The sequence below is a fragment of the Schistocerca cancellata genome, chromosome 11 (assembly GCF_023864275.1).
Source record: "Schistocerca cancellata isolate TAMUIC-IGC-003103 chromosome 11, iqSchCanc2.1, whole genome shotgun sequence".
NCBI classification, from domain to species: Eukaryota; Metazoa; Arthropoda; class Insecta; order Orthoptera; family Acrididae; genus Schistocerca; species Schistocerca cancellata.
Genome location: NC_064636.1, coordinates 146,710,141 through 146,735,928, shown reverse-complemented (window position 1 = coordinate 146,735,928; position 25,788 = coordinate 146,710,141). Strand labels below are relative to the sequence as shown.

The 25,788-nt window shown below is 43.2% G+C and overlaps 1 protein-coding gene across 6 annotated transcripts in view; it reads right to left on the bottom strand.

Moving 5' to 3' along the window:
• The window catches only part of LOC126108467 (zinc finger protein 879-like), a 223,442-nt gene that overhangs the window by 144,749 nt on the left and 52,905 nt on the right, over positions 1-25,788 (bottom strand). For 4 of the 6 annotated variants that reach the window (XM_049913711.1, XM_049913710.1, XM_049913714.1 and 1 more), the window contains 2 exons: positions 12,490-12,543; positions 9,652-9,723 (listed from right to left, as the gene is read on the bottom strand). In XM_049913711.1, the coding sequence (XP_049769668.1) occupies positions 9,652-9,723; positions 12,490-12,543 (126 nt within the window). The remainder of the gene's footprint in view (positions 1-9,651; positions 9,724-12,489; positions 12,544-25,788) is intronic. The other 2 variants (XM_049913713.1, XM_049913715.1) reach the window with 1 other exon arrangement.

The following is a 25,788-nucleotide window of genomic DNA, read 5'->3' as shown; positions in this document are numbered from 1 at the left end:
AAAAACTCGTCTTACACTTTTTCTTTTTTTTTTCAATTTATTTACTGACGCAGAGGTTTTGGCACCAATATTTATCTTTGTGCCTGCAAAGCATGCCTGTGTAGCGCTACATATATTCGACGGCAGAAGTTAGTTGTGGCGGCACCTACCAACATTTTTCAGAACTTCCGCTTACTTTGCACTTGATTCTAAGCCGCAGGCAGTTTTTTGGATTAGAAAAACCGGAAAAAAGTGCGGCTTAGATTCGAGTAAATACGGTACCTTCTCTCGCCCTCCTGAAAGTCCTCGCCACGTAAACACGATGAGCAAATAGACTGGTACGGATTCTTTTACTGAACCTGAACACTGTGTATTAATTACAAGCCGATACTGCTTTCCGATCCCGACTACATCTCCGGGAGCACGTACAGATGTGCGGCCCTTTACCTGCATAACATGTAAACTGTTAAACTGGAACGTCCCATACACTACGGTACAGTGCAAATAAAGTGGGATGGACCACTTTTGAAATTCATTTCTTTTTCGATCTAAATCAGTTGGAACTACACTTCATAGCATCAGTTTTCTGGATACATTTTTACAAGAGCAAGATAAGTTTCAGATTTTGCCAAAACTGAGTGCAACATGTAACTACAGGCAAGAGGACAGCCAGTGTCCTGACTTTGCTGTGTTCCAACTCAACATTCAAAAACTAGCTGCAAGCACTCTGTCGATACCTAACCGATTCCCTCTGGCTGAAATTTCTTTGATTCTGTTAAGTAAATTTTGTGCATATTGGAAAATAATAAAAACTGCTTGAAAATTCATGCTTCCATCCATACATTTTTAAAATATATTTCTTGATCTGTTGTGGCAAATGATTATACTTTTTGATTTTTGTTTTCCCCATTAGATACTACAGCTAACGTCGTTAGTGGACAGTCAGAGCCAGCTTTTATTTGAATTGAGATAATTGCTCACAGAAGCCATCTTTCACAAACCATAATTGCACCAAATCCACAATATGAGAGCACTGAACTATTCTACTATGTGCATCACAGAAACAGACATTCGTAACAATTGAGCTATATCGAACAATGCAGGAAGTCAAAATATCTTGCGTCAGGTACCCTGTTTCTCATACAAAACCTTATTATGACAATACAAATAATTTAAAGCAATGGATTAATGTGTGTGTACACATACACACACACACAGCCTGGATAAAAATTTAACTACAGATTCACATTACACATATCAAGTGCTACTTAATGGTAACATAAAATTTTAATTTTTGGGAAAATATAAGAGGTGATTAAAAGGTTTACATTTTAGGGTGTTGCTACAGCATACACGCAATGCACCTCAACTCCAAAGTCGGTATATGAGCACCGACACGTAAGCAACGGAGTAGTGCAGCATTTGAGCCTTTCTGATTTGTGTGTGGTAAATCTGGAAATGTGAGCTGTGCCAACATTATTACCAAATGGCTCCAAACACGATCAGTGTGTGCTTATTCGTACATCCGTCAGAGAACGAAGAATGTGTGCGGTGCAGCACTTCTGTCGAAAGCTACCACTGCGGAACGGCAAGCCGAGTTCCGCGCCGGTCGCAATTTGACACGAGGTGCCGGTCAATCTGCCTCTGCAGTGCTGACGTACACTGGATTACCAGCAGCACAGTATCGCAGCATGCTGCTGGAAGAGGCAAAGTAACATGGTGCAATCCACTCGTAAAGCAGAACATTGTATAGTGAATTGTTTCTGGCAGCAGCAGAAAAGTTGCAACTCTGCCCATACAGACGGCTTCCACAGCTATCAGGAATGGCCCAATACAGATGCAATGCTTAGAAAAGTCAACCAGAACCGTGGGTCAGGGGAGACTTACTGGTAAGTCCTGTAAATAAAGTCTCCACACTCTTCACTCCATTCTATTGAAAACTGTTGCAAGTGATAGCAGAATAATGCGAGTGACTTTGGAAATTTAACCATTCATAACATCACTTTCTTTACATGTTCCGTGCCATAAAGTTTAGCACAAAGCCCTCCTTCATGTAGAGAACAATGAATTCGAACGGTGGATCATTGTAATTTTTGCTCTTTCATTGCCAACTAAATCTGTAGATTATTTCTGCACAATATTATAATGTCGCTTCATAGCAAATCTGCAACACTCAATGCTTAAGCAAATTGCAACATCTCGTCCTTCCCTGGTATCGTTGCCAGTCATTTTAAAGGGCTCGTAACAGTAGATAGCTAGACTGCCTGTTTTCTGCAAACAGCCACCTGACCTGTGAACGACCTCCGCCCCACAATTCTACCGAACTTCAGAGAGTCGTGCTGACCGGAACGAGCCACACCGGAGTACTAAGTGAAATGTCGCGCTGACAGCACGGGCCTCGGCCCGCCCGTGGTCCGCACACGTGAATTTCGGCACGCCGTGGATGGCTCCGTAACAGATGGTAGCTCTCGACGGTGCAGTTCTCCAGCCGATCACTGGTGGGTGGGCTGTCAGTACCAGACAGGCTGTGAGGGAAAACACTGTTACTCCGTCTGTCTGTAATTTTTCTTCTCCGAGTATTTTTTAATAGTAACGTAGCCATTTTGTATATCAGTGCAAGTCCGTTACCACGTGGAAGACCTAACTGGAGGTAGTGATAAATGTTTAAAATTACTTTACAGTTGAAAAATGATTCCTATCTGTAACTAAATATGAATTGGTGATATATGGGGTAATTTGTTGCAGTTTCATGATGGCTAGATGTTACAGTGTAACAACCTACCTTGTGTCACATGCATTTCTTGTAACACATTTTCCTTGTGAAGGCAATGTGAGAAATTTCAAAAAGAAGACAAAAAGCAACACAACACCGAAAGAAGTAAATCGTAATGAAATGAACACCCTCAGCTGCTTACAGGCGTTGACATACGTCAATGGGGACAGACGAAAATGTGCGCCCCGACCGGGAGTCGAACCCGGGATCTCCCGCTTACGTGGCAGACGCTCTATCCATCTGAGCCACCCAGGGCACAGAGGATAGCGCGACTGCAGGGATTTATCTCTGGCACGCCTCCCGCGAAACCCACATTCTCGACGTATTGTCCCGCACTACATTCGTAGTGGCCCCGCCCATTATACTCATCACTCGCGGCGCGCTGCCGATTCCCGTAAGAGTTCGGGCACTGTTTGTGTATTCGCACAGAAGAAGTGGCCGAAAGAACAGATACCATCTTAGTACATATACTGAAAGTAGTGGCAAACAAAGTAATGTCAGCTTACCAGTAATGTGGGGTGTGCGAGTAGACCACCACCTACGGGTACACCCCAGGTAATGGTGTAACAGACAAAAAGGCTACTCACATCGAGAAGCACAATCGCAAACACTGCTTGACGTCCGAAATGAACCACACGAAAGGTGGTCACCCTTTACAACCACTCGATTTAAATAATCGGACCTTCAGTCCGGGTGTTACAATTGAACTGCGAAGAGATGTCCAGATCGAAGGACGAGTGCATTGCACGAACTGCCGAGAAGGAGTGCACCGACACCATCTGTCTTCGAGAACTCCACACGAATAACGCCAATGAACTCGATGACAGGCGGGTTCAAAGACAGCAACCTATGCCTCGTCTAGCACACACAGTTCGGCAATCTACGTAAAAGATAATCTGATTGCATTTTGTGCAGAGCCTGTGGTTTGTACTCAAGATGGCCTGGAAATCTTAAAACTCCAAAACATAACCACTGTTTTGTTATACAAATCTCCTAAAATAAGATGGCCCAACTGCAACATAACCACTGTGCCTCACCCTGCCGTATACACGGGCGAGTCGTATACGTCGACAACTTCGATGGCCGTCATACCTCCAGGGGATCACATCTAACGACAGAGACGGTGGTGAAATTGACGGAAGCTAGCGACCTGCAACTACTGTATGATGCCAAAGAAAGTAAAACTTTCCACTCGGCTAGGTGGCAGAAAAACCTCCGTTTCGTCAATAGAGACCAATCTGACAGCCCAATGCCCTCTTGCCATAAAGTGTTAAACAGTTTCCCCTAAGTCAGTGTAAGCCCGTCAGCCTCACGATACGTCTTCAAGTTCTAATCATTAAAACGGCCAAACTAAAATGATAGATTGTTAGAAAATCAAACTTCGACATGTTCTGTAAAGAGAGCAAATTGAACATTCAAATTGTTCCTTCTACTGCAGGAAACTAAGACATTTGTAGCCATCCCGAAAGACGCAGCCGAGAAGAACATACCTCGGAGTTTTCGTAACGATTATATATTGGGTCGGTTGAGGGATACAGAAGTATTGCTAAACAGATATGAAGAAACTGGAGATCCTCTGATTGGAAACCAAATAATAGAGTTATTAAATTCCACCAGAGCACAGAGGTGGCAACGGACTACAGAAGAAATAAACTTTGCACACTCCAGTAGGAAGAGGTGGAGCCTCCTCAGGTATTTGGGCGCTGGTGCTCCCCCCACTGGAGAAGACAGATAACAACCAAATTGTCGATTGCCTCGTGGAAATTTCAAAATCTTCATCTTCAGAAACACATTCACCAAGATAATAAAAAAAGGGCAGTAACTCCAACAGCTCATTCACTCCCACACAATTCACAACAGTCACAGGCATTCCCAACGGAAACCCTAAATTCAGCTCTGAAGCAAATTAAACACAGAAAGGTGCCTGGCCCAGATGGTGTGTTCCCTGAGTTCTTGAAAAATCTAGGTCGGTCCACGAAACAGTTGCTGCTGAATTTTTACGAGATCCTCCAGTCCGGTGACATCCCCAATGATTTTAGGAAATCCTGAATCCTTACTGTTCTCAAACTGGGAAAGCCATCAGATAGTCCGTAGAGCTATCGGCCCATCACATTTAATCATGTGCTATAAACTCCTAGAGAGATTATTACAGAACAGAATTTCCTCTACAATCGATAAATTAATCATTCCACGACAGGCCGACTTTAGTTGCTGATGCTGTGCCGACTGTGTTCTGGCGCTAACCTCATTTATAAAAGCTCGTTTTCAAAAAGGTCTTCAAACCGGATGCGCATTTATAGATTTACCCTCAGCATATGACATTATCTCAAAAAAGGAGATAATATATGTAGAAACTACGAGGGCTATCCACAAAGTACATTATGTTTCGTTTGTGTCTGTTAGGGGTGGGGCTATCGCGGCCATCTAGGCGTCACGGCATTCCGCCGCTCAGTCGGCATCCTGCCGTGCTAGTGAGAGGTTCGTGCTGTACTCCGTCGAGTTACTGTGACAGTTTGAAATGTCAGCATTAATTGAAAATGCCGCGAAGTGTGAAGTGCATGCTGTAATAAGATTTCTGACTGCAAAAAACTTTACACCGATAGAAATCTATCGGCAGCTTTGTGAAGTGTATGGGGACAACATAATCACTGAAGGGGGAGTGTGTCAATGGGTCATAAAACTTAAAAATGGCCGAACTAATGTTCACGACGAAGAGCGAAGTGGAAGACCCAGCATAGTGACTGCCAAACTTGTCGAAAAAGTCAATGCCGCAGTCCGTGAAAACCGTAATTTCACAATAACGGAACTCTCTATGAGTTTTCCACAAATTTCACGAAGTTTGTTCCACGAAATCATTACCGAAAAGCTCGGTTACCACAAGTTTTGTGCAAGATGGATACCAAAAATCTTGACAGAGATTCACAAAAATCAGCGGGTGGCTGCAGCGTTATGTTTTTGGACGCTTACGAGAAAGATGACGACTCATTACTCGATCGCATCGTTACTGGTGACGAAACGTGGTTTAAGCGTGTGAACTGCGGACAAAATTGCAGTCAATGCAGTGGGGGCACACAAATTCCCCCCAAAAACCCAAGAAATGCGTGCAGACAATGTCGGCAAGGAAGGTGATGGCGACTGTCTTTTGGGACAGAAAAGGTGTGATTTTTGTGGATTTCCTGGAAAGAGGCACTACAATAAACTCTCAAAGGTATTGCCAAACTTTGCACAACCTCAGAAGAGCAATACAAAACAAGCGCAGGGGAAAGTCGGGCTCAAAGATCTTGCCGATTCACGACAACGCTCGGACCCACACGGCAAATGCCACTCGTGAAGTTCTCGAATCTTTTAAGTGGGAGTTGGTTACTCATCCGCCATACAGTCCCGACCTGGCACCGAGCGACTTCCACTTATTCCCAGCAATGAAGAAGTGGTTGGCTATGCAGCGTTTTGAGGACGACGCACAGCTTCAAGAAGAGGTAACCACGTGGTTGAAGGAGCAGGCGGCCGAATTTTACGACGAAGGAATTTCCGAGCTCGTCCATCGCTACGATAAGTGCCTTAATTTAAATGACAACTACGTAGAAAAGTAGTATTTAAGTGTGGCTTTCATCTGTATATAATAAAAAAAAAATTCCAATACTTTATTTATTTTTAATTCCAAAACGTAATGTACTTTGTGGATAGCCCTCGTATAACACACAATTCCGTGTAAAAAGATCACCAGATTAATCCAGAATATGCTTAGTACTAGAAGAATGACAGTACATGTTAATGAAAGAGCCAGATCTACCCGTACACTAAAAAATGGCCTTCCCTAGGGGCCAGTCCCGCACCACTTCTTCTACCGCATACGACATCAACAGAATTTATCTATGTTGACAACATGGCACTGGAAAACCAACATCAAACATTGGAGGAAGGACGTGATCAACTACAAGACGACTTAGAAATAATGCACAAAATACCAAATGAAATGGTGCCTCAAACCTAATCTTCCCATCTCAGCAATAAGTTGGCTTTCAAAATACTTGATTTTTACTTTGGCAGAGAAAGAGTATGGCACAACACTTGTCGCACATACCTAGGAGTCACTCTGGACAGATCACTGACTGACAAAAAGTGCCCACAAAATACAGTCTAGGAACAACATTCTCGTGGGATGAAAATGGAAACATAATCTGAGCAGTTCTCTTAGGTTGTTCGCAGATGATGCTATAATTTACCGTCTAGTAAGGTCATCCGAAGACCAGTATCAGTTGAAAGCGATTTAGAAAAGATTGCTGTATGGTGTGGCAGGTGGCAGTTGACGCTAAATAACAAAAAGTGTGAGGTGATGCATGCGAGTTCCAAAAGAAATCCGTCGGAATTCGATTACTCGATAAATAGTACAATTCTCGAGGCTGTGAATTCAACTGAGTACCTGGGTGTTAAAATTATGAACAACTTCAGTTGGAAAGACCACATAGATAATATTCTGGGGAAGGCAAGCCAAAGGTTGCGTTTCATTGGCAGGACACTTGGAAGATGCAACAAGGCCACTAAATAGACAGATTACACTACACTCGTTCGTCCTATGTCAGAATATTGCTGCACGTTGTGGGATCCTTACCGGGTGGGATTGACGGAGAACGTCGAAAGGGTGCAAAAAAGGGCGGCTCGTTTTGTATTATCATGTAATAGGGAAGAGAGTGTGGCAGATATGATACGCGAGTTGGGACGGAAGTCATTAAAGCAAAGACATTTTTCGTCGCGGTGAGATCTATTTACGAAATTTCAGTCACCAACTCTCTCTTCTGAATGCGAAAATATTTTGTTGAGCCCAACCTACATAGGTAGGAATGATCATCAAAATAAAATAAGAGAAATCAGAGCTCGAACAGAAAGGTTTACGTGTTCGTTTTTCGGGAGTGAGTTGGTAGAGAGATAGTTTGATTGTGGTTCGATGAACCCTCTGCCAAGCACTTAAATGTGAATTGCAGTGTAGTCATGTAGATGTAGATGAGAAGTGCTACATTGGCCTTCAGCTATTCTACCATAGAATACTGCACTGCAGTGCGGTATAAGAGCCACCGTACCTATAAAGTCGACGTACAGCTAAATAGAGCAATGAGGATCGTGTCGGGTGCACTAAAATCCTCTCCCACTGTGTGGCTTCCGATCCTAGCCAATATCGCACCACCTCAACTCCGCAGGACAGCCACGGCTCGAGAAGAGTGGTTAATAGTTATCAGCATCGGCCAGGAAAACTACCGGCCATCCACAAAACTTCACAAGGTGCGGCACTTAAATCTGGACAAATGAAATAGTTTTTAAAAGCAAATTTATTAAAAAGAAAATACAAATGAAAATCCTTTTACATTTAAGTAGTGGTATCTTTCAAGAGTAACATTACTCGACGTAGCCCCCTTCAGCCACAATGTCCACCTCTAATCTCGTACCGAAGCGATCGCACGCACTCTTTAAAACAGCGCTGTCCGTATTCACCGACACTGCTTCAATAGCGGTGCGCAGAGATGTGAGATCAGGGTAGCCATCTTATCTGTAACTCTTTCGACATCGCTCGAAACGTAGTAATCGAGGGGGTCAAATACGTGCTATTCGGGTGCCAGAACTCCTCTGACCAGAACATGTCAACTTTATCCGAGAGCCAGTTTCGGACTAAATGGCTCTTATCAGCCAGCGCACTGTCCCGTTGAAAGACATATCTCCCAGAAGCCACAATTATCACCCACGGCTTCACAACATTCGTCAAGACTTCCAAATAAACTTCTTTCGTGACAGTTTGCCCTATTCGAAGAAATGTGGCGGCACAGTATCACCCTAACTTGACACGGCACCCAGACTTCTCCGAAGCACTATACTTGGCCACAATATAGTAAAAAAGTTGATCTCGGGTACCTGAAGGTTCAAACTCTTGCAGTGGGTCAACACCGAGGAGAAAGTCATCTGATAATCACAGTTCTTTGGTCGTACTACACACTCGTCCGTAACATCTCTGCCATTTTGAGGTTCTGACTGTCTACTCGACGACTACGGCTTTCCAGAAAGCCAATCGTGACCTCTGGCAGATCTATGATGTGGCGTGAAATTCAAATTGAAATTTGTCCGGGTTTAAGTCCTGCACCCTCCTCCACCAGATCGTCTTAGGTCTCGTCGCCCTATCAGGAGAACCCCAATTTGGAACACGACATTACTGCCAAATGGACTGAACGTGTTGCCAACAGTACAGAAAATAAGAAGGTGGACATTATCCCACGAGCAGCAGACAGAACTCTGGAAATGGATCCTCCCTGTCGAATATTGAACTGCCCGAAACAGTTTAGAGTAGGCACCGGTAGAAGTTTAGACATGCTGTTCAAATGGAGCACGGAAAGCTCACCAGAGTGCAACTGAGGAGCACCAAATCAGAGCACGGACCACAGCTAAATGAGTACCCCGGCAGATCATTCCCAGATGGCATCACAGAGCCGCACTCCGCATCTCCGGCAGAGTGATGCTTTGCTGTCTGATCTGGATATAACTGTTTATGTTAAAGTTTCTTGTTTACCCTTTTAATGCACCTGTTCAGACTATGTATATTTCATGCCCAAATGTCTACATTTTAACTGTCTTAACTGACTATACAGTATATCTGTAACTGTTCATTTTAAGTATCATATGTTTTAGGTAATATCTACATACTTAACATACATCTGCTTGGTGCTAGTCATTGTTGTTAGGTAATGTTTTGTCTTCTGTAATTTTTTTATTTCCATGTGAAAATATATGTGTAAAAACAAAACAGACTTTTCTATACTACTGACATCTAATCACTTGTAAGAGAAAAACAACAATAAATACTACAAAACTATTACATTTTTATCAATATGCAAAAGGCTACACTATGTGTAACAACTTACCCCACCCACTGTAAAATCGTGTTCCATTGGGCATGGCTGGAAATTGTGTCCAGTCAGTGATATTCCTGATTGCTGAGCATGAGGAAAAAAGTGAGGTGAATCTATAATAATGGTCTTGCATCATAATGTATTTCACATTAAAATAATTCTAAAACTTTCTTGTGCAAAAATCATTGAAAAACTACTCCCTTTCTCCTCTACTTGGCATTTCCCCTCATGAAAGCCAGAACTGGCCAGCCAGTCTACCTCCTTTATAATTGGAAGATGAAGCCTCTTTCTTCCACATATAACAGACAGGCGTGAATATTACCAAAATATTATTTTAATAAGTTTCAGTTGCAAATTACGGACACAAATTATTTACAGTATAAGGGAAAGACTCGTACAATACACCGTGGGGAAGGTGAGTTTCAGTTTGGGAGAAATGTAGGAACACACAAGTTAATACCGACCCCTTACTTTATCTCATAACCCAGGTTCAAGGAAGGCAATCTATTTTTATAGCATTTGTAGATTCTGAGCAAGCTTTTAATACTGTAGGCTGGAAAAAAACTCTTTAAAATTCTGATGGCAGCAGTGCTAAAATACAGCAAGCACAGTGTTAGGCCTTTGATTGTGTAAATCATGGAATTCTTTTAGATAAGCTAAATCATTATGGTTTGAGGGGCCAGTGCACAAATGGTTTAATTCATACTTAACTGGTAGAATGCAGGAAGTTGAAGTAAGTGGTTCGTGCAATGTTAAAACAACAGCTGATTCCTCAAACTGGGGGCCTATCAAGTATGGGGTCCCACAGGGTTCAGTCTTAGGTCCTTCACTGTTCTTGATATACATTAATGACTTACCATTCCACATTGATGAAGATGCAAAGTTAGTTCTTTTTGTTGATGATACAAGTATAGTAATAACATCCAAAAACGAAGAACTAAGTGATGTAATTGTAAATGATGTTTTTCACAAAATGATTAAGTGGTTCTCAGCAAATGGACTCTCTTTAAATTTTGATAAAACACAGTATATACAGTTCTGTACAGTAAATGGCACAACTCCAGTAATAAATATAGACTTTGAACAGAAGTCTGTAGCTAAGGTAGTATTTTCAAATTTTTTAGGTGTGTCCATTGATGAGAGGTTAAACTGGAAGCAACACATTGATGGTCTGCTGAAACGTCTGAGTTCAGCTACGTATGCTATTAGGGTTATTGCAAATTTTGGTGATAAGAATCTCAGTAAATTAGCTTACTGTGCCTACTTTCATTCACTGCTATCGTATGGCATCATATTCTGGAGTAATTCATCGTTGAGTAGAAAAGTTTTCATTGCTCAAAAACGTGTAATCAGAATAATTGCTGGAGCCCACCCACGGTCATCCTGCAGACATCTATTTAAGGATCTAGGGATCCTCACAGTAACTTCACAGTATATATATTCACTTATGAAATTTGTTGTTAATAATCCAACCCAGTTCAATAGTAATAGCAGTGTGCATAGGTATTACACCAGGAGAAAGGATGATCTTCACTATGCAGGGTTAAATCTGACTTTGGCACAGAAAGGGGTAAATTATGCTGCCACAAAAGTCTTTGGTCACCTACCAAACAGCATCAAAAGCCTGACAGATATACAACTAACATTTAAAAATAAATTAAAAGAATTTATAGATGACAACTCCTTCTACTCACTGGCTGAATTTTTAGATATAAATTAAGGGGGAACAACAACAACAACAACAACAACAACAACAACAACAACTTAAACATTAGTGTCATGCAATATTTTGTGTAATGTAATATCTTGTACAGACATCTTTTATTAACCTGACACGTTCCACATCATTACAAAGTGTCGTATTCATGATCTATGGAACAAGTATTAATCTAATCAAATCTAATCTAATCTACTTACAACTTGTACAGAAACCAGACTACAGTTGAGACTGAAAGTGAAAGAGCATAAAAAGGGAGCAGTGGTTGAGAAGGAAGTGAGACGCGATTGTAGCCTTTTCCTGGTGTTATTCAATCTGTACACTGAATAAGCAGAACAGAAACCTGTGGAGAAATATGGAAAAGGAAATAAAATTTAGAGAGAAGAAATAAAAGCTTGGGATGTCTATTGAGGACATTGTAATTCTGTCACACAGGGCAAAGGACATGAGATAAAACTGACAAAAGCAAAACGAGGGTAACGGAAAGTCGGCAAATTCAACTGGCAGCGCTGAGTAAATTACATTAGGAAATGAGGGACTACAAGAAGCAGACGAGTTTTGATATCTGAGCAGCAAAGTAACTGACGACGATCACAGCAATGAGAATATAGAGAGTACAATGAACAGAAATTTGTTGCAGTGTTATGACGCCTTTGGAGAAGGAATTTGTCTGGAAAGTAGCCCGTACAGGTGTGAAACACGAGTGATAAGCAGTTCAGACAAGAAGGGAATAGTGTGGTATAGAAGAATGCTAAAGATTAGATGGGTACATCACAAAACTAATGAAGAGGTATTGAATAGAACTCCGAAGAAAATTAGTTTACGGCAGAATTGGAGAAAAGAAAGGATCGATCGATAAGACACATCTTAAGGCATCACTAAATTGTCGGTTTGGAAATGCAGGAAACTGTGTGGTACAAAACTGTAGATGGCAACAAAGGTATGAATACAGTAAGCAGGTTCAGAAGGAAGAATAGTTATACAGGGAGGAGGACGCCTGCAGAGACAGCTGCATCAAACCTGTCTTCAGATCAAAGACAAGGATAACAACAACAAACATAGCAAACTTTTACACAAAGATACTTCTGCTAAGGGTAACCAAAGCAACAAGCACGCTCATGTTGTCTTCCTACCTTTTGTCGCGCATTTTCGGGTAGCCCAGTCTTCATTCTTACACAGTTCTGCTCCTGTAACATAAACAGAAATTACTGTTCTTCCATCTAAGCAAAGTAGCCAGGACAAAATCTTTAATACATTACTGTTTTCTGTGTGCTAATGGATCAGATCCGACAACAGTATCTAAGAGTCACAATGAGCAATGGACAAATACACTTCCGCTGCCACAGAGACCAGAAATAATGAGGTGTATGACTATAAATTATTAACTGGATAAGTTTATCATTCCATGGGGTCAATTTAATACAGGGTGATTCAAAAAGAATACCACAACTTTAAAAATGTGTATTTAATGAAAGAAACATAATATAACCTTCTATTATACATCATTACAAAGAGTATTTAAAAAGGTTTTTTTTTTTCACTCAAAAACAAGTTCAGAGATGTTCAATATGGCCCCCTCCAGACACAAGAGCAATATCAACCCGATACTCCAACTCGTTCCACACTCTCTGTAGCATATCAGGCGTAACAGTTTGGATAGCTGCTGTTATTTCTCGTTTCAAATCATCAATGGTGGCTGGGAGAGGTGGCCGAAACACCATATCCTTAACATACCCCCATAAGAAAAAATCGCAGGGGGTAAGATCAGGGCTTCTTGGAGGCCAGTGATGAAGTGCTCTGTCACGGGCTGCCTGGCGGCCGATCCATCGCCTCGGGTAGTTGCTTGAACCAATTTCAGACGATAAGGTTTCATAACTAACCTTTTTCGTAGGACTCTCCATACAGTTGATTGTGGAATTTGCAGCTCTCTGCTAGCTCTGCGAGTCGATTTTCCAGGGCTGCGAACAAATGCTTGCTGGATGCGTGCTACATTTTCATCACTCGTTCTCGGCCATCCAGAACTTTTCCCTTTGCACAAACACCCATTCTCTGTAAACTGTTTATACCAACATTTAATACACCACCTATCTGGAGGTTTAACACCATACTTCGTTCGAAATGCACGCTGAACAACTGTCGTCGATTCACTTCTGCCGTACTCAATAACACAAAAAGCTTTCTGTTGAGCGGTCGGCATCTTAGCATCAACTGACGCTGACGCCTAGTCAACAGCGCCTCAAGCAAACAAATGTACAACTAAATGAAACTTTATAGGTCCCTTAATTCGCCGACAGATGGTGCTAAGCTCTGCCTTTTGTCGTAGCAGAGTTTTAAATTCCTAAAGTTGTGATATTCTTTTTGAATCACCCTGTATTGTTAGAAGCCTCCACAGATATGGATATTGATCTGTAAGTAATATGTATGAGAACTCCAAGTACAGAATCACAGCTTTTAGGGGGCAGGGGGCTCATTTTTCAGATCCGACCAGTGGCCACTTGTACAGCCATTAAAATATCTGGGTTACTGTAGTTACGTTATAATATTATGAAAAGGAAAGTTGCTACTCATAGCATAGCAGAGGTGCTGAGACGCTGATACGCAAACAAAAAGACTGTCACAGATAAAGATTTCGACCAGTAAGGCCTTCCTCAAAACTAGACAACACACACGTGCCCCCCCCCCCCCCCCCACACACACACACAAATGCAACTCACCCACACATGACTAGTCTCAGGCAACGAAGGCCACATTGTGAGCAGGAGCACTAGGGCAGGATGGGAGTGCCGATTGGGTGCAGGTAGTAGGAGGCGGGGGTGGGGAGGGGAGGAGGAGGAGGAGGGGACAGAAGGGTAGGGGTGGCGGACAGCGAAGTACTGCAGGTCAGACAGACGGCAGGCAAGACGTGCGGAGGTGTAGCGGAAAAGAAGAGACGTAGAACGACTGGGTGCGATGGTGGAATGAGGGCTGGGTAGTGCTGGAATGGGAACAGGGAAGGGGCCGGATGGGTGAGGACAGTGACTACATCTACATTTATACTCCGCAAGCCACCCAACGGTGTGTGGCGGAGGGCACTTTACGTGCCACTGTCATTACCTCCCTTTCCTGTTCCAGTCGCGTATGGTTCGCGGGAAGAACGACTGTCTGAAAGCCTCTGTGCGCGCTCTAATCTCTCTAATTTTACATTCGTGATCTCCTCGGGAGGTATAAGTAGGGGGAAGCAATATATTCGATACCTCATCCAGAAACGCACCCTCTCGAAACCTGGCGAGCAAGCTACACCGCGAAGCAGAGCGCCTCTCTTGCAGAGTCCGCCACTTGAGTTTGTTAAACATCTGCGTAACGCTATCACGGTTACCAAATAACCCTGTGACGAAACGCGCCGCTCTTCTTTGAATCTTCTCTATCTCCTCCGTCAACCCGATCTGGTACGGATCCCACACTGATGAGCAATACTCAAGTATAGGTCGAACGAGTGTTTTGTAAGCCACCTCCTTTGTTGATGGACTACATTTTCTAAGGACTCTCCCAATGAATCTCAACCTGGTACCCGCCTTACCAACAATTAATTTTATATGATCATTCCACTTCAAATCGTTCCGCACGCATACTCCCAGATATTTTACAGAAGTAACTGCTACCAGTGTTTGTTCCGCTATCATATAATCATACAATAAAGGATCCTTCTTTCTATGTATTCGCAATACATTACATTTGTCTATGTTAAGGGTCAGTTGCCACTCCCTGCACCAAGTGCCTATCCGCTGCAGATCTTCCTGCATTTCGCTACAATTTTCTAATGCTGCAACTTCTCTGTATACTACAGCATCATCCGCGAAAAGCCGCATGGAACTTCCGACACTATCTACTAGGTCATTTATATATATTGTGAAAAGCAATGGTCCCATAACACTCCCCTGTGGCACACCAGAGGTTACTTTAACGTCTGTAGACGTCTCTCCGTTGATAACAACATGCTGCGTTCTGTTTGCTAAAAACTCTTCAATCCAGCCACACAGCTGGTCTGATATTCCGTAGGCTCTTACTTTGTTTATCAGGCGACAGTGCGGAACTGTATCGAACGCCTTCCGGAAGTCAAGAAAAATAGCATCTACCTGGGAGCCTGTATCTAATATTTTCTGGGTCTCATGAACAAATACAGCGAGTTGGGTCTCACACGATCGCTGTTTCCGGAATCCATGTTGATTCCTACATAGTAGATTCTGAGTTTCCAAAAACGACATGATATTCGAGCAAAAAACATGTTCTAAAATTCTACAACAGATCGACGTCAGAGATATAGGTCTATAGTTTTGCGCATCTGCTCGACGACCCTTCTTGAAGACTGGGACTACCTGTGCTCTTTTCCAATCATTTGGAACCTTCCGTTCCTCTAGAGACTTGCGGTACACGGCTGTTAGAAGGGGGGCAAGTTCTTTCGCATACTCTGTGTAGAATCGAATTGGTATCCCGTCAGGTCCAGTGGACTTTCCTCTGTTGAGTGATTCCAGTTGCTTTTCTATTCCTTGGACATTTATTTCGATGTCAGCCATTTTTTCGTTTGTGCGAGGATTTAGAGAAGGAACTGCAGTGCGGTCTTCCTCTGTGAAACAGCTTTGGAAAAAGGTGTTTAGTATTTCAGCTTTACGCTTGTCATCCTCTGTTTCAATGCCATCATCATCCCGGAGTGTCTGGATATGCTGTTTCGAGCCACTTACTGATTTAACGTAAGACCAGAACTTCCTAGGATTTTCTGTCAAGTCGGTACATAGAATTTTACTTTCGAATTCACCGAACGCTTCACGCATAGCCCTCCTTACGCTAACTTTGACATCGTTTAGCTTCTGTTTGTCTGAGAGGTTTTGGCTGCGTTTAAACTTGCAGTGAAGCTCTCTTTGCTTTCGCAGTAGTTTCCTAACTTTGTTGTTGTACCACGGTGGGTTTTTCCCGTCCCTCACAGTTTTACTCGGCACGTACCTGTCTAAAACGCATTTTACGATTGCCTTGAACTTTTTCCATAAACACTCAACATTGTCAGTGTCGGAACAGAAATTTTCGTTTTGATCTGTTAGGTAGTCTGAAATCTGCCTTCTATTACTCTTGCTAAACAGATAAACCTTCCGCCCTTTTTTTATATTCCTATTAACTTCCAAATTCAGGGATGCTGCAACGGCCTTATGATCCCTGATTCCCTGTTCTGCACTTACAGAGTCAAAAAGTTCGGGTCTGTTTGTTACCAGTAGGTCCAAGATGTTATCTCCACGAGTCGGTTCTCTGTTTAATTGCTCGAGGTAATTTTCGGATAGTGCACTCAGTATAATGTCACTCGATGCTCTGTCCCTACCACCCGTCCTAAACATCTGAGTGTCCCAGTCTATATCTGGTAAATTGAAATCTCCACCTAAGACTATAACATGCTGAGAAAATTTATGTGAAATGTATTCCAAATTTTCTCTCAGTTGTTCTGCCACTAATGCTGCTGAGTCGGGGGGTCGGTAAAAGGAGCCAATTATTAACCTAGCTCGGTTGTTGAGTGTAACCTCCACCCATAATAATTCACAGGAACTATCCACTTCTACTTCACTACAGGATAAACTACTACTAACAGCGACGAACACTCCACCACCGGTTGCATGCAATCTATCCTTTCTAAACACCGTCTGTACCTTTGTAAAAATTTCGGCAGAATTTATCTCTGGCTTCAGCCAGCTTTCTGTACCTATAACGATTTCAGCTTCAGTGCTTTCTATCAGCGCTTGAAGTTCCGGTACTTTACCAACGCAGCTTCGACAGTTTACAACTACAATACCGATTGCTGCTTGGTCCCCGCATGTTCTGACTTTGCCCCGCACCCGTTGAGGCTGTTGCCCTTTCTGTACTTGCCCGAGGCCATCTAACCTAAAAAACCGCCCAGCCCACGCCACACAACCCCTGCTACCCGTGTAGCCGCTTGTTGCGTGTAGTGGACTCCTGACCTATCCAGCGGAACCCGAAACCCCACCACCCTATGGCGCAAGTCGAGGAATCTGCAGCCCACAAGGTCGCAGAACCGTCTCAGCCTCTGATTCAGACCCTCCACTCGGCTCTGTACCAAAGGTCCGCAGTCAGTCCTGTCGACGATGCTGCAGATGGTGAGCTCTGCTTTCATCCCGTTAGCGAGACTGGCAGTCTTCACCAAATCAGATAGCCGCCGGAAGCCAGAGAGGATTTCCTCCGATCCATAGCGACACACATCATTGGTGCCGACATGAGCGACCACCTGCAGATGGGTGCACCCTGTACCCTTCATGGCATCCGGAAGGACCCTTTCCACATCTGGAATGACTCCCCCCGGTATGCACACGGAGTGCACTTTGGTCTTCTTCCCCTCCCTTGCTGCCATATCCCTAAGGGGCCCCATTACGCGCCTGACGTTGGAGCTCCCAACTACCAGTAAGCCCACCCTCTGCGACCGCCCGGATCTTGCAGACTGAGGGGCAACCTCTGGAACAGGACAGGCAGCCATGTCAGGCCGAAGATCAGTATCAGCCTGAGTATCAGCCAGAGACAGAGCCTGAAACCGGTTCGTCAGACAAACTGGAGAGGCCTTCCGTTCAGCCCTCCGGAATGTCTTTCGCCCCCTGCCACACCTTGAGACGACCTCCCACTCTACCACAGGTGAGGGATCAGCCTCAATGCGGGCAGTATCCCGGGCAACCACAGCCGTAGCCCGATCGGGGGATGCGTGGGACGAGCTGGCCGTCCCCGACAAACTCCCATCCGGACCCCCACAGTGATGCCCATTGGCAACAGCCTCAAGCTGTGTGACCGAAGCCAACACTGCCTGGAGCTGGGAGCGAAGGGATGCCAACTCAGCCTGCATCCGAACACAGCAGTTGCAGTCCCTATCCATGCTAAAAACTTGTGCAAAGAACGTCTGAACTAATCTACACAGAGCGAAAACAAATTGACACAAAATTTAAACGGTTATTAAAATACGAGATTGCCTAGTAAATGCAGTAACTTGTGCACTGCTGACACACTGCTCGGCGGCGGAAGGAGACTACGCGAATTTACACTATTCAGGTACTAAAACGCGATGCTACAACTCTCAAATACTATAATACGCCCGAAATTTATGAATTTAACAATGCAAGTACCAAAAACACGCAAATAAATTAAGAATTAAACTATGTAACAAATGAGTGAGCTAGGAGTATACGAGTTGCTGCTGCAGCTGCTTATCCAACGGCGGCAGGGAGCACACGAAGTTTAAAGCCAGAAGGTTATGGGAACACAGAATGTATTGCAGGAAAAGTTCCAACCAGTGTAATTCACAAAGCTGGTGTTGGTGTTAAGGGTCAGTGTGGCACAGGCTGTGAAGCAGTCACTGACACGAAGGATGTCACGTTTGGCAGTGTGCTCGGCAACATCAGGGTCCACTCGTTCCTCGGCCACAGTTTGTCGGTGGCCATTCGTGCGGACAGACAGCTTGTCGGTTGACGTGCCTAAATAGAATGCAGCACAGTGGTTGCAGCTTAGCTTGTAGGCCACTGGTTTCACAGGTAGCCCTGCCTTTGATGGGATAGGTGATAACTGTGACAAGACTCGAGTAGGTAGTGGTGGGAAGATGTACGGGACAGGTCTCGCATCCGGGCCTATTACAGGGGTACGAGCCATCGGGTAAGGGATCGGGAGCAGGGACTGCGTAGGGACGGACGAGTATGAAGTTAGGTGGACGGAGGAATACCACTGTGGGAAGGGTGGGCAGGACATCTCTCACTTCAGGGCTTGATGAGAGGTAGTCCAAACCCAGGAATAGAATGTAATTCAGTTGCTCCATTCCTCGGTGGTACTGAACCTTTCCTACAGAAGCCGCAGCCCCACAGAAGTATCAGTCCGTTACATAGGCCTCACCTTTTGTCCCACTCTCAAATTCAACCGTGCAGGACTTCTAAAGGACCTTCTCTCCTTCTCCCAGTTCCTACAGTAGAAACAAGTTTTTGACACCAGCCCTACCATCAGATTCAACCAAACACCAATGCTGAACCCGAATCCCTCAACGTGCAAACTAACCTTACATCTGCAGAAAAGAACCGCAGTCCACTATCCAAAAACTGATTCCGACCTTATAATCCTGTCTGTGGACAAAGACTCCACCACTGTTGTTTTGAACTGCAACGATTATCTGGCAGAAGGACTCTGCCAGCTGTCGGATACTTCTACGTACAAATCTTCCCACAGTGACCCCGTTACAGAAATCCATTAGAATCTCCCATCACTCCTCAAATCCTTTGGCCCATCCCAGAACCTCTCCCCGGAGTCCATCTCTCTGCTCACCCTTTCCACTCCCTGCACTCCTAAATGCTTCCTAAAGCCCACAAACCCAACCACCTAGGATGCCCCAATGTGGCCTGTTGCTGTGCCCCCACTGAGAGAATCTCTGCTCTCGTAGACTGACACCTTCACCCTCCTATATAAAAGATACCGACCATTTCCTCCACCAACTCTCCACAGTTCCTGTCCCTTTACCACACTGTGCCCTGCTCGTCACTATCGATGCCACCTCCCTTTACACTAACATCCTCAATCCCCACGGTCCTACCGCTACTGAACGCTACCTTTCCCAATGCCCGACGGATTCCAAATTGACAACCTCCTTCCTAGTTGCCGTGACCAACTATATCCTCACCCACAATTACTCCTCCTTTGAAGGCATTACCTACAAACAAATATGGGGTACAGCTATGGACACCTGCATGGCACCATCCTATGTCAACCTATTCACGGGCCATTTAGAAGAGTCCTTCCTAAACACCCAGAATCCTAAAACCCTCACCTGATTCACATTCACTGATGACATCTTCACAATCTGGATCAAGGGTGAGGACACCCTATCCACATTCCTCCAGAACCTCGACAACTCTCCCATCAGCTTCACCTGGTCCTACTCGACCCAACAAGCCTCCTTCCTAGATGTTGCCCTTCACCTAAAAGATGGCTACATCAGTACCTCCAATCATATCAAACCTACTAACCACCAGCAATACCTCCACTTCGACAGCTGCCACCCATTCCGTACTGAGAAGTCCCTTCCGTACAGCCTAGCCGCCCGTGGTCATCGCATCTTCAGTGACGAGCAGACCCTCTCGAAATATACCGAGGGTCTCACTGAAGCCTTCACTGACCATAATTATCCTCCCGTCCTTGTACAAAAACAAATCTCCCGTGCCTTGTCTTTCCAGTCTCCAAACCACCTCCCAAAGTCCCACAGTCCGACCACAGAGGAGCATTCCCCTCGTAACTCAGTATCACCCCAGAACTGGAGCAACTCTATTACCTTCTCCGCCAGGGTTCTGCTACCTCCCATCTTGCCCTGAAATGAGAAATGTACTGCCCACTATCCTTCCCGCCCCTCCTACTGTGGTATTCTGCCGTCCACCGAACCTGCACAATATACTCGTCCGTCCTTACACGACCCCTGCTCCCGATCCCTTACCTCGTGGCTCAGACCCCTGTAATAGACCTAGATGCAAGACCTGTCCAGTACATCCTACTACCACCACCTACTCCAGTCCGGTCACTAACATCCCCTATCCCATCAGAGGCAGTGTGAAACCAGTCATATGGCCTACAAAATAAGCCGCAACCACTGTGCTGCATTCTATGTGGGCATAACAACCAACACGCTGTCTGTCTGCATGAATGGCCACAGTCAACTGTGGAAAGAAACAAGTGGGCCCTGATGTTGCTGAGCACACTGCCAAATATGACATTCTTCATCTCAATGACTGCTTCACAGCCTGTGCCATATGGACCCTTACCACCAACACCAGTTTTTCTGAACTGCACAGGTGGGAACTTTCTGGCTTCAACCTTTGTTAGTCACTGTCCTCACCCATCCAGCCCCTTCCCTGTTCCCATTCTAACACTACACAGCCGTCATTCCACCATCACACCAAGTCTTTTTATTTCTCCCCTTTTCCACTTCTCCCCCCCCCCACCTATCCCCTGCTGTCTGTGTAACCTGTGGCACTTACTGTCCACCACCCACCATACCATACTATACTACCCCTCCCCCTCCCCTACCTGCCTCGGCTCCCTCCTATCTGCACCCAATCGCCACGCCCATCATGCACTGGTGCTGCTGCTCGCAGCGTGGCCTCAGTTGCCTGAGACTACAAATGTGTGTGTGTGTGTGTGTGTGTGTGTGTGTGTGTGTGTGTGTGTGTGTGTGTGTGTATTTTTGACAAAGGCCTTACTGGCTGAAAGCTTTATCTGTGACAGTCTTTCTGTTGTGCTATCTGTGACTCAGCACCTCCACTATACAGTGAGTAGCAACTTTTGTTTTCATACTATTTTTACATTCCATACTGGATTTTCCACTGTTTGTAGTTATGTTACAGTATATTAAGCAAGGTTTGAACAACAAACCTGAGCTGGCACCCAAACAAATTGTGCGAGTTGATTAATTCCTTTCACAAAAGATTTTAATTGGGCTGAAATTAATGATCAGCTAATGACACCATTTGTATGCACACTGTTCAAATTTTACATAATCTACCACATTTTAATAACTCTGGACTGGAGTGAGGTTGATGGTTCGAATTTGGTCCACTGGTGTATCTGGCCTCGGTCTTCTAAGGTAAGTTTTAACAATTTCTAAGATCCTTCTTCTTATACATGTAACACACAAAACTCATGCATATGTGAACTGAATAAGTGGACACAGTCTAAAGTGAATCAAATAAAAAAATGCATTAATATGATAAAATCTGAAATTTCACTTTCCAAAATCTGGCTTCAACATAAACAAAAAACATATTTTTTATGTGCACTATTTCTATGTTTTTAACTTTTATGACTCAGTTCAAATTTTTGTAACAAGGTACAAAAGTACACATAATTAATGTCATTCTATTGTTTTGTTAAAGATTATTCACTGCCACTATATAAGAAACATTGTTTGAGAGACAATAAAAAATAACTATAGCGGATCAGTCATTGCCCGAGTCAACAAAAATCTACATTGGTTGCCAAGCTATGGCAGTCAAATGTCAAAATTATGGTAGAGCAGAAGTTGGGAATCAGAATAAAAATTGCTCCTATCGCAGCACAAAAAAAGACAAATATGTCCGAAGTACAGTTATCGAGGTAAAAGAAGCGCACCAGCTTTTGACTTACCTGGCACTTTCAAAGGTATTTCAATCAGAACATCCCAATATATTCACATTTTTTTTATAAGTTAGCCCTCCTTTCCCAGTGCAAGGTGTTGGCACGCCTCCATATCTACATCTACATGATTACTCTGCAATTCACATTTAAGTGCTTGGCAGAGGGTTCATCAAACCACAATCATACTATCTCCCTACCATTCCACTCCCGAACAGCGCGTGGGAAAAACAAACACCTAAACCTTTCTGTTCGAGCTCTGATTTCTCTTATTTTATTTTGATGATCATTCCTACCTATGTAGGCTGGGCTCAACAAAATATTTCCGCATTCGGAAGAGAAAGTTGGTGACTGAAATTTCATAAATAGATCTCGCCGCGACGAAAAACGTCTTTGCTTTAATGACTTCCATCCCAACTCACGTATCATATCTGCCACACTCTCTCCCCTATTACGTGATAATACAAAATGAGCTGCCCTTTTCTGCACCCTTTCGATGTCCTCCGTCAGTCCCACCTGGTAGGGATCCACACCGCGCAGCAATATTCTAACAAAGGACGAACGAGTGTAGTGTAAGCTGTCCCTTTAGTGGACTTCTTGGATCTTCTAAGTGTCCACAAAAAAAAATCTGTTTTGTGTATTATTGAAAAATGTAAAAAATGTTCATGAACTCTAGATTGGATAGGAGTGTGTGAGAGTGAGAGAGTTAGAATAAGAGAGAGAGAAAGAGAGAGAGAACTTATACGTAAAAAGGAAGTTCAATATATACTAATAGCAATGTGAAATGAAGATCTGTGAAGTATATGAAAGTTGGAAAATATGGTACACTGTACTGAGTGAAATTGTGGTATTTATCTGACCACATTATGTGCAAAAGTGTGGTACAGAACACTTCCTTTTTTTATATTTTTCGCAATACTGGCATCCTCACACCTCAGTTATACATTCTGCTCTGCAAGTACATCAATACCAAATCAACAGACTGAATGTGAAGATAATAATAGGAACAAAGATCAGACACACACACACACACACACACACACACACACACACACACACACACTGTCTTTACCACTTGATTAACAGGCATAAATTACTAGTACATAATATGCCATCAAACTCCTTCGTGTGTGACACCGTCCACGTCCCTGCATGCTGTTACATGGCCCATGCCTCACCACATGACAATTAGGAGCTCACATGGCAATGAGGAGCTAAAATAAATGTCATCGAGACAATTGTATCGTAAGTTCATGCAATCTTAAGTGAGTTGACTGAAAAGGGGGGCGGGGCAGCCGAGAGGGAGAGGAGAGTGAAATGTCCCATATATTCATATATGTTTTTAATATTTGGCATACATCTGGCTTTATAGTACATTTAACCAGTGACTGGACTTTTTTTGTTCTATTTAGTCTGTAATATAATTGGAGAAGGTACATTAAATGCGCTAAATAAATATTTGAGAGTGTTCCCATTAAGGAAAATTGAGCTGTTGCCTACAGGAAAGAGGAAAATAGACAAACAAAACCTGGCAAAGAAACAACAAAGAAGCAGTTGGTATAATCGCTAATGTGGGGCAAATTCAGTAGTTTTTGAGACAGTTTCAAAGGCACTGGCTTGCTATTAAGCCACTTTGCAATGCCTGTGACAGCTAAAATTTACTACAATAGACTCAGGAAAATGATATATATAAAAATCGGAGATAGTGGTGGCTGTCCCAGGTATCAAAATACGAACGCATCTGGGATGTGAGACTTGTCGCAAAAAAAATTAAAATGCCTCTTCATTTTTCTCTTCAAAGCACCTACGAAGAGAATATGTTTATAGTAGCTATGCAATGACTAGAGCTAGGATTTTTGAATATTTGTATGATAGTGCATATAAATGCATGTGTACAGGGTTATTGCATAGACAAATAACTTTTGCATATTTATCCATATATTTTACTTTTGCAGCAATGATTCTTGAAATGCACGTATTTCACCACAATAGTTTAAGAAGAAGAGTAAGACCTGAGCAAATTTCTCTTTTACTGCTCTGTTTGTGTAGAATTACTTCTCTGTCATATTTACAAATCCATAAAAAGGCACCTAAAAATGAGGCGAACATAGCAATCATATCTACATATATACTCCGCAATCCACCATACGGTGCATGGCGGCGGGTAATCAGCAATGAGTGGTTCCGGTACTATAAAAATATGTCTCTCGACAGCTTAACAAAACTGAATAGCGATCAACAATCATGCAGCAAACCTTTAAAGTTCGGTCCGCCATCGCGTCGTAAAAGTCAGTATGGTTTGTATTGTGTAACAAACGAAGTCACTGGCAGCAACAATGACATTTCCAAGAATGAAAAAGTTCCATTGTCAGCTACCTATAAATCGGTAACTAGTGTGCTGTTCTTCATGATTTCTGAAGGGTGTGCAGGAGGAGACCATATTACCACAATGCCAAAGGAGAAGAACAGTAAAGCTTATTTACTTCGACAGTGGATTGATGGAAAACCTACTCTAAAAACAGATGGAAATGTAGTATTACGCCAAGTGTGTGGGAAGCATGTAAGTTCTATTTTTGCTTTCTCAAAGTTAAAAATCAATGTGATTTTCGAGTTAGTTTTTTACTTAATGAAAATAAACTCACTTTATTTTTGCATTCTATGCAAGCAAAAAAGGAAACAATGGCAATGATAATTTTTCGAAAGATCTCTGCAAAGCTTTCGTTTCAGCCAACATCCCCTTCAATAAATTAAATAATGTAGAATTTGGAGGGTCCCTCGAAAAATATACCAAACAAAAAGTTCATGATGAATCAACAAGGAAAAATTATCTTGGAAAAGTTTATGAAGAGGTAAATTTAAACATTTATCTTACGAAATTTGTTTGCATGTCAGCTACCCCCCATATCCCCCACCCTCCATTTCAGTTTCATTAAAACTTTTCAGGTTTTTTTTTTTTAAGAATTTTAAATCTATTACACAAAAATATATTAAAATCGAAACATAAAATTTCGTATGGCCTGTAGTGTCAATGAGTTTACGGTCAAGAAACATTTTTAATATTTTTTGTTATACTTATCTCCCCCCCCCCCCCCCCCTATTTTACACTTGTGTTTCCCCCCCCCCCCCCCCCAAAGTGAGACCCATATTACCATGGCTGTTCTTTACAAATTTTCAATAAAATAATTCTTTTCAGGTCATACAAGAGATCAGTGATGATATTGGGGATTCAAACATGTGGTTATCAGTAGATGAAATGACTAACTCATGTGGGAGATATATTGCCA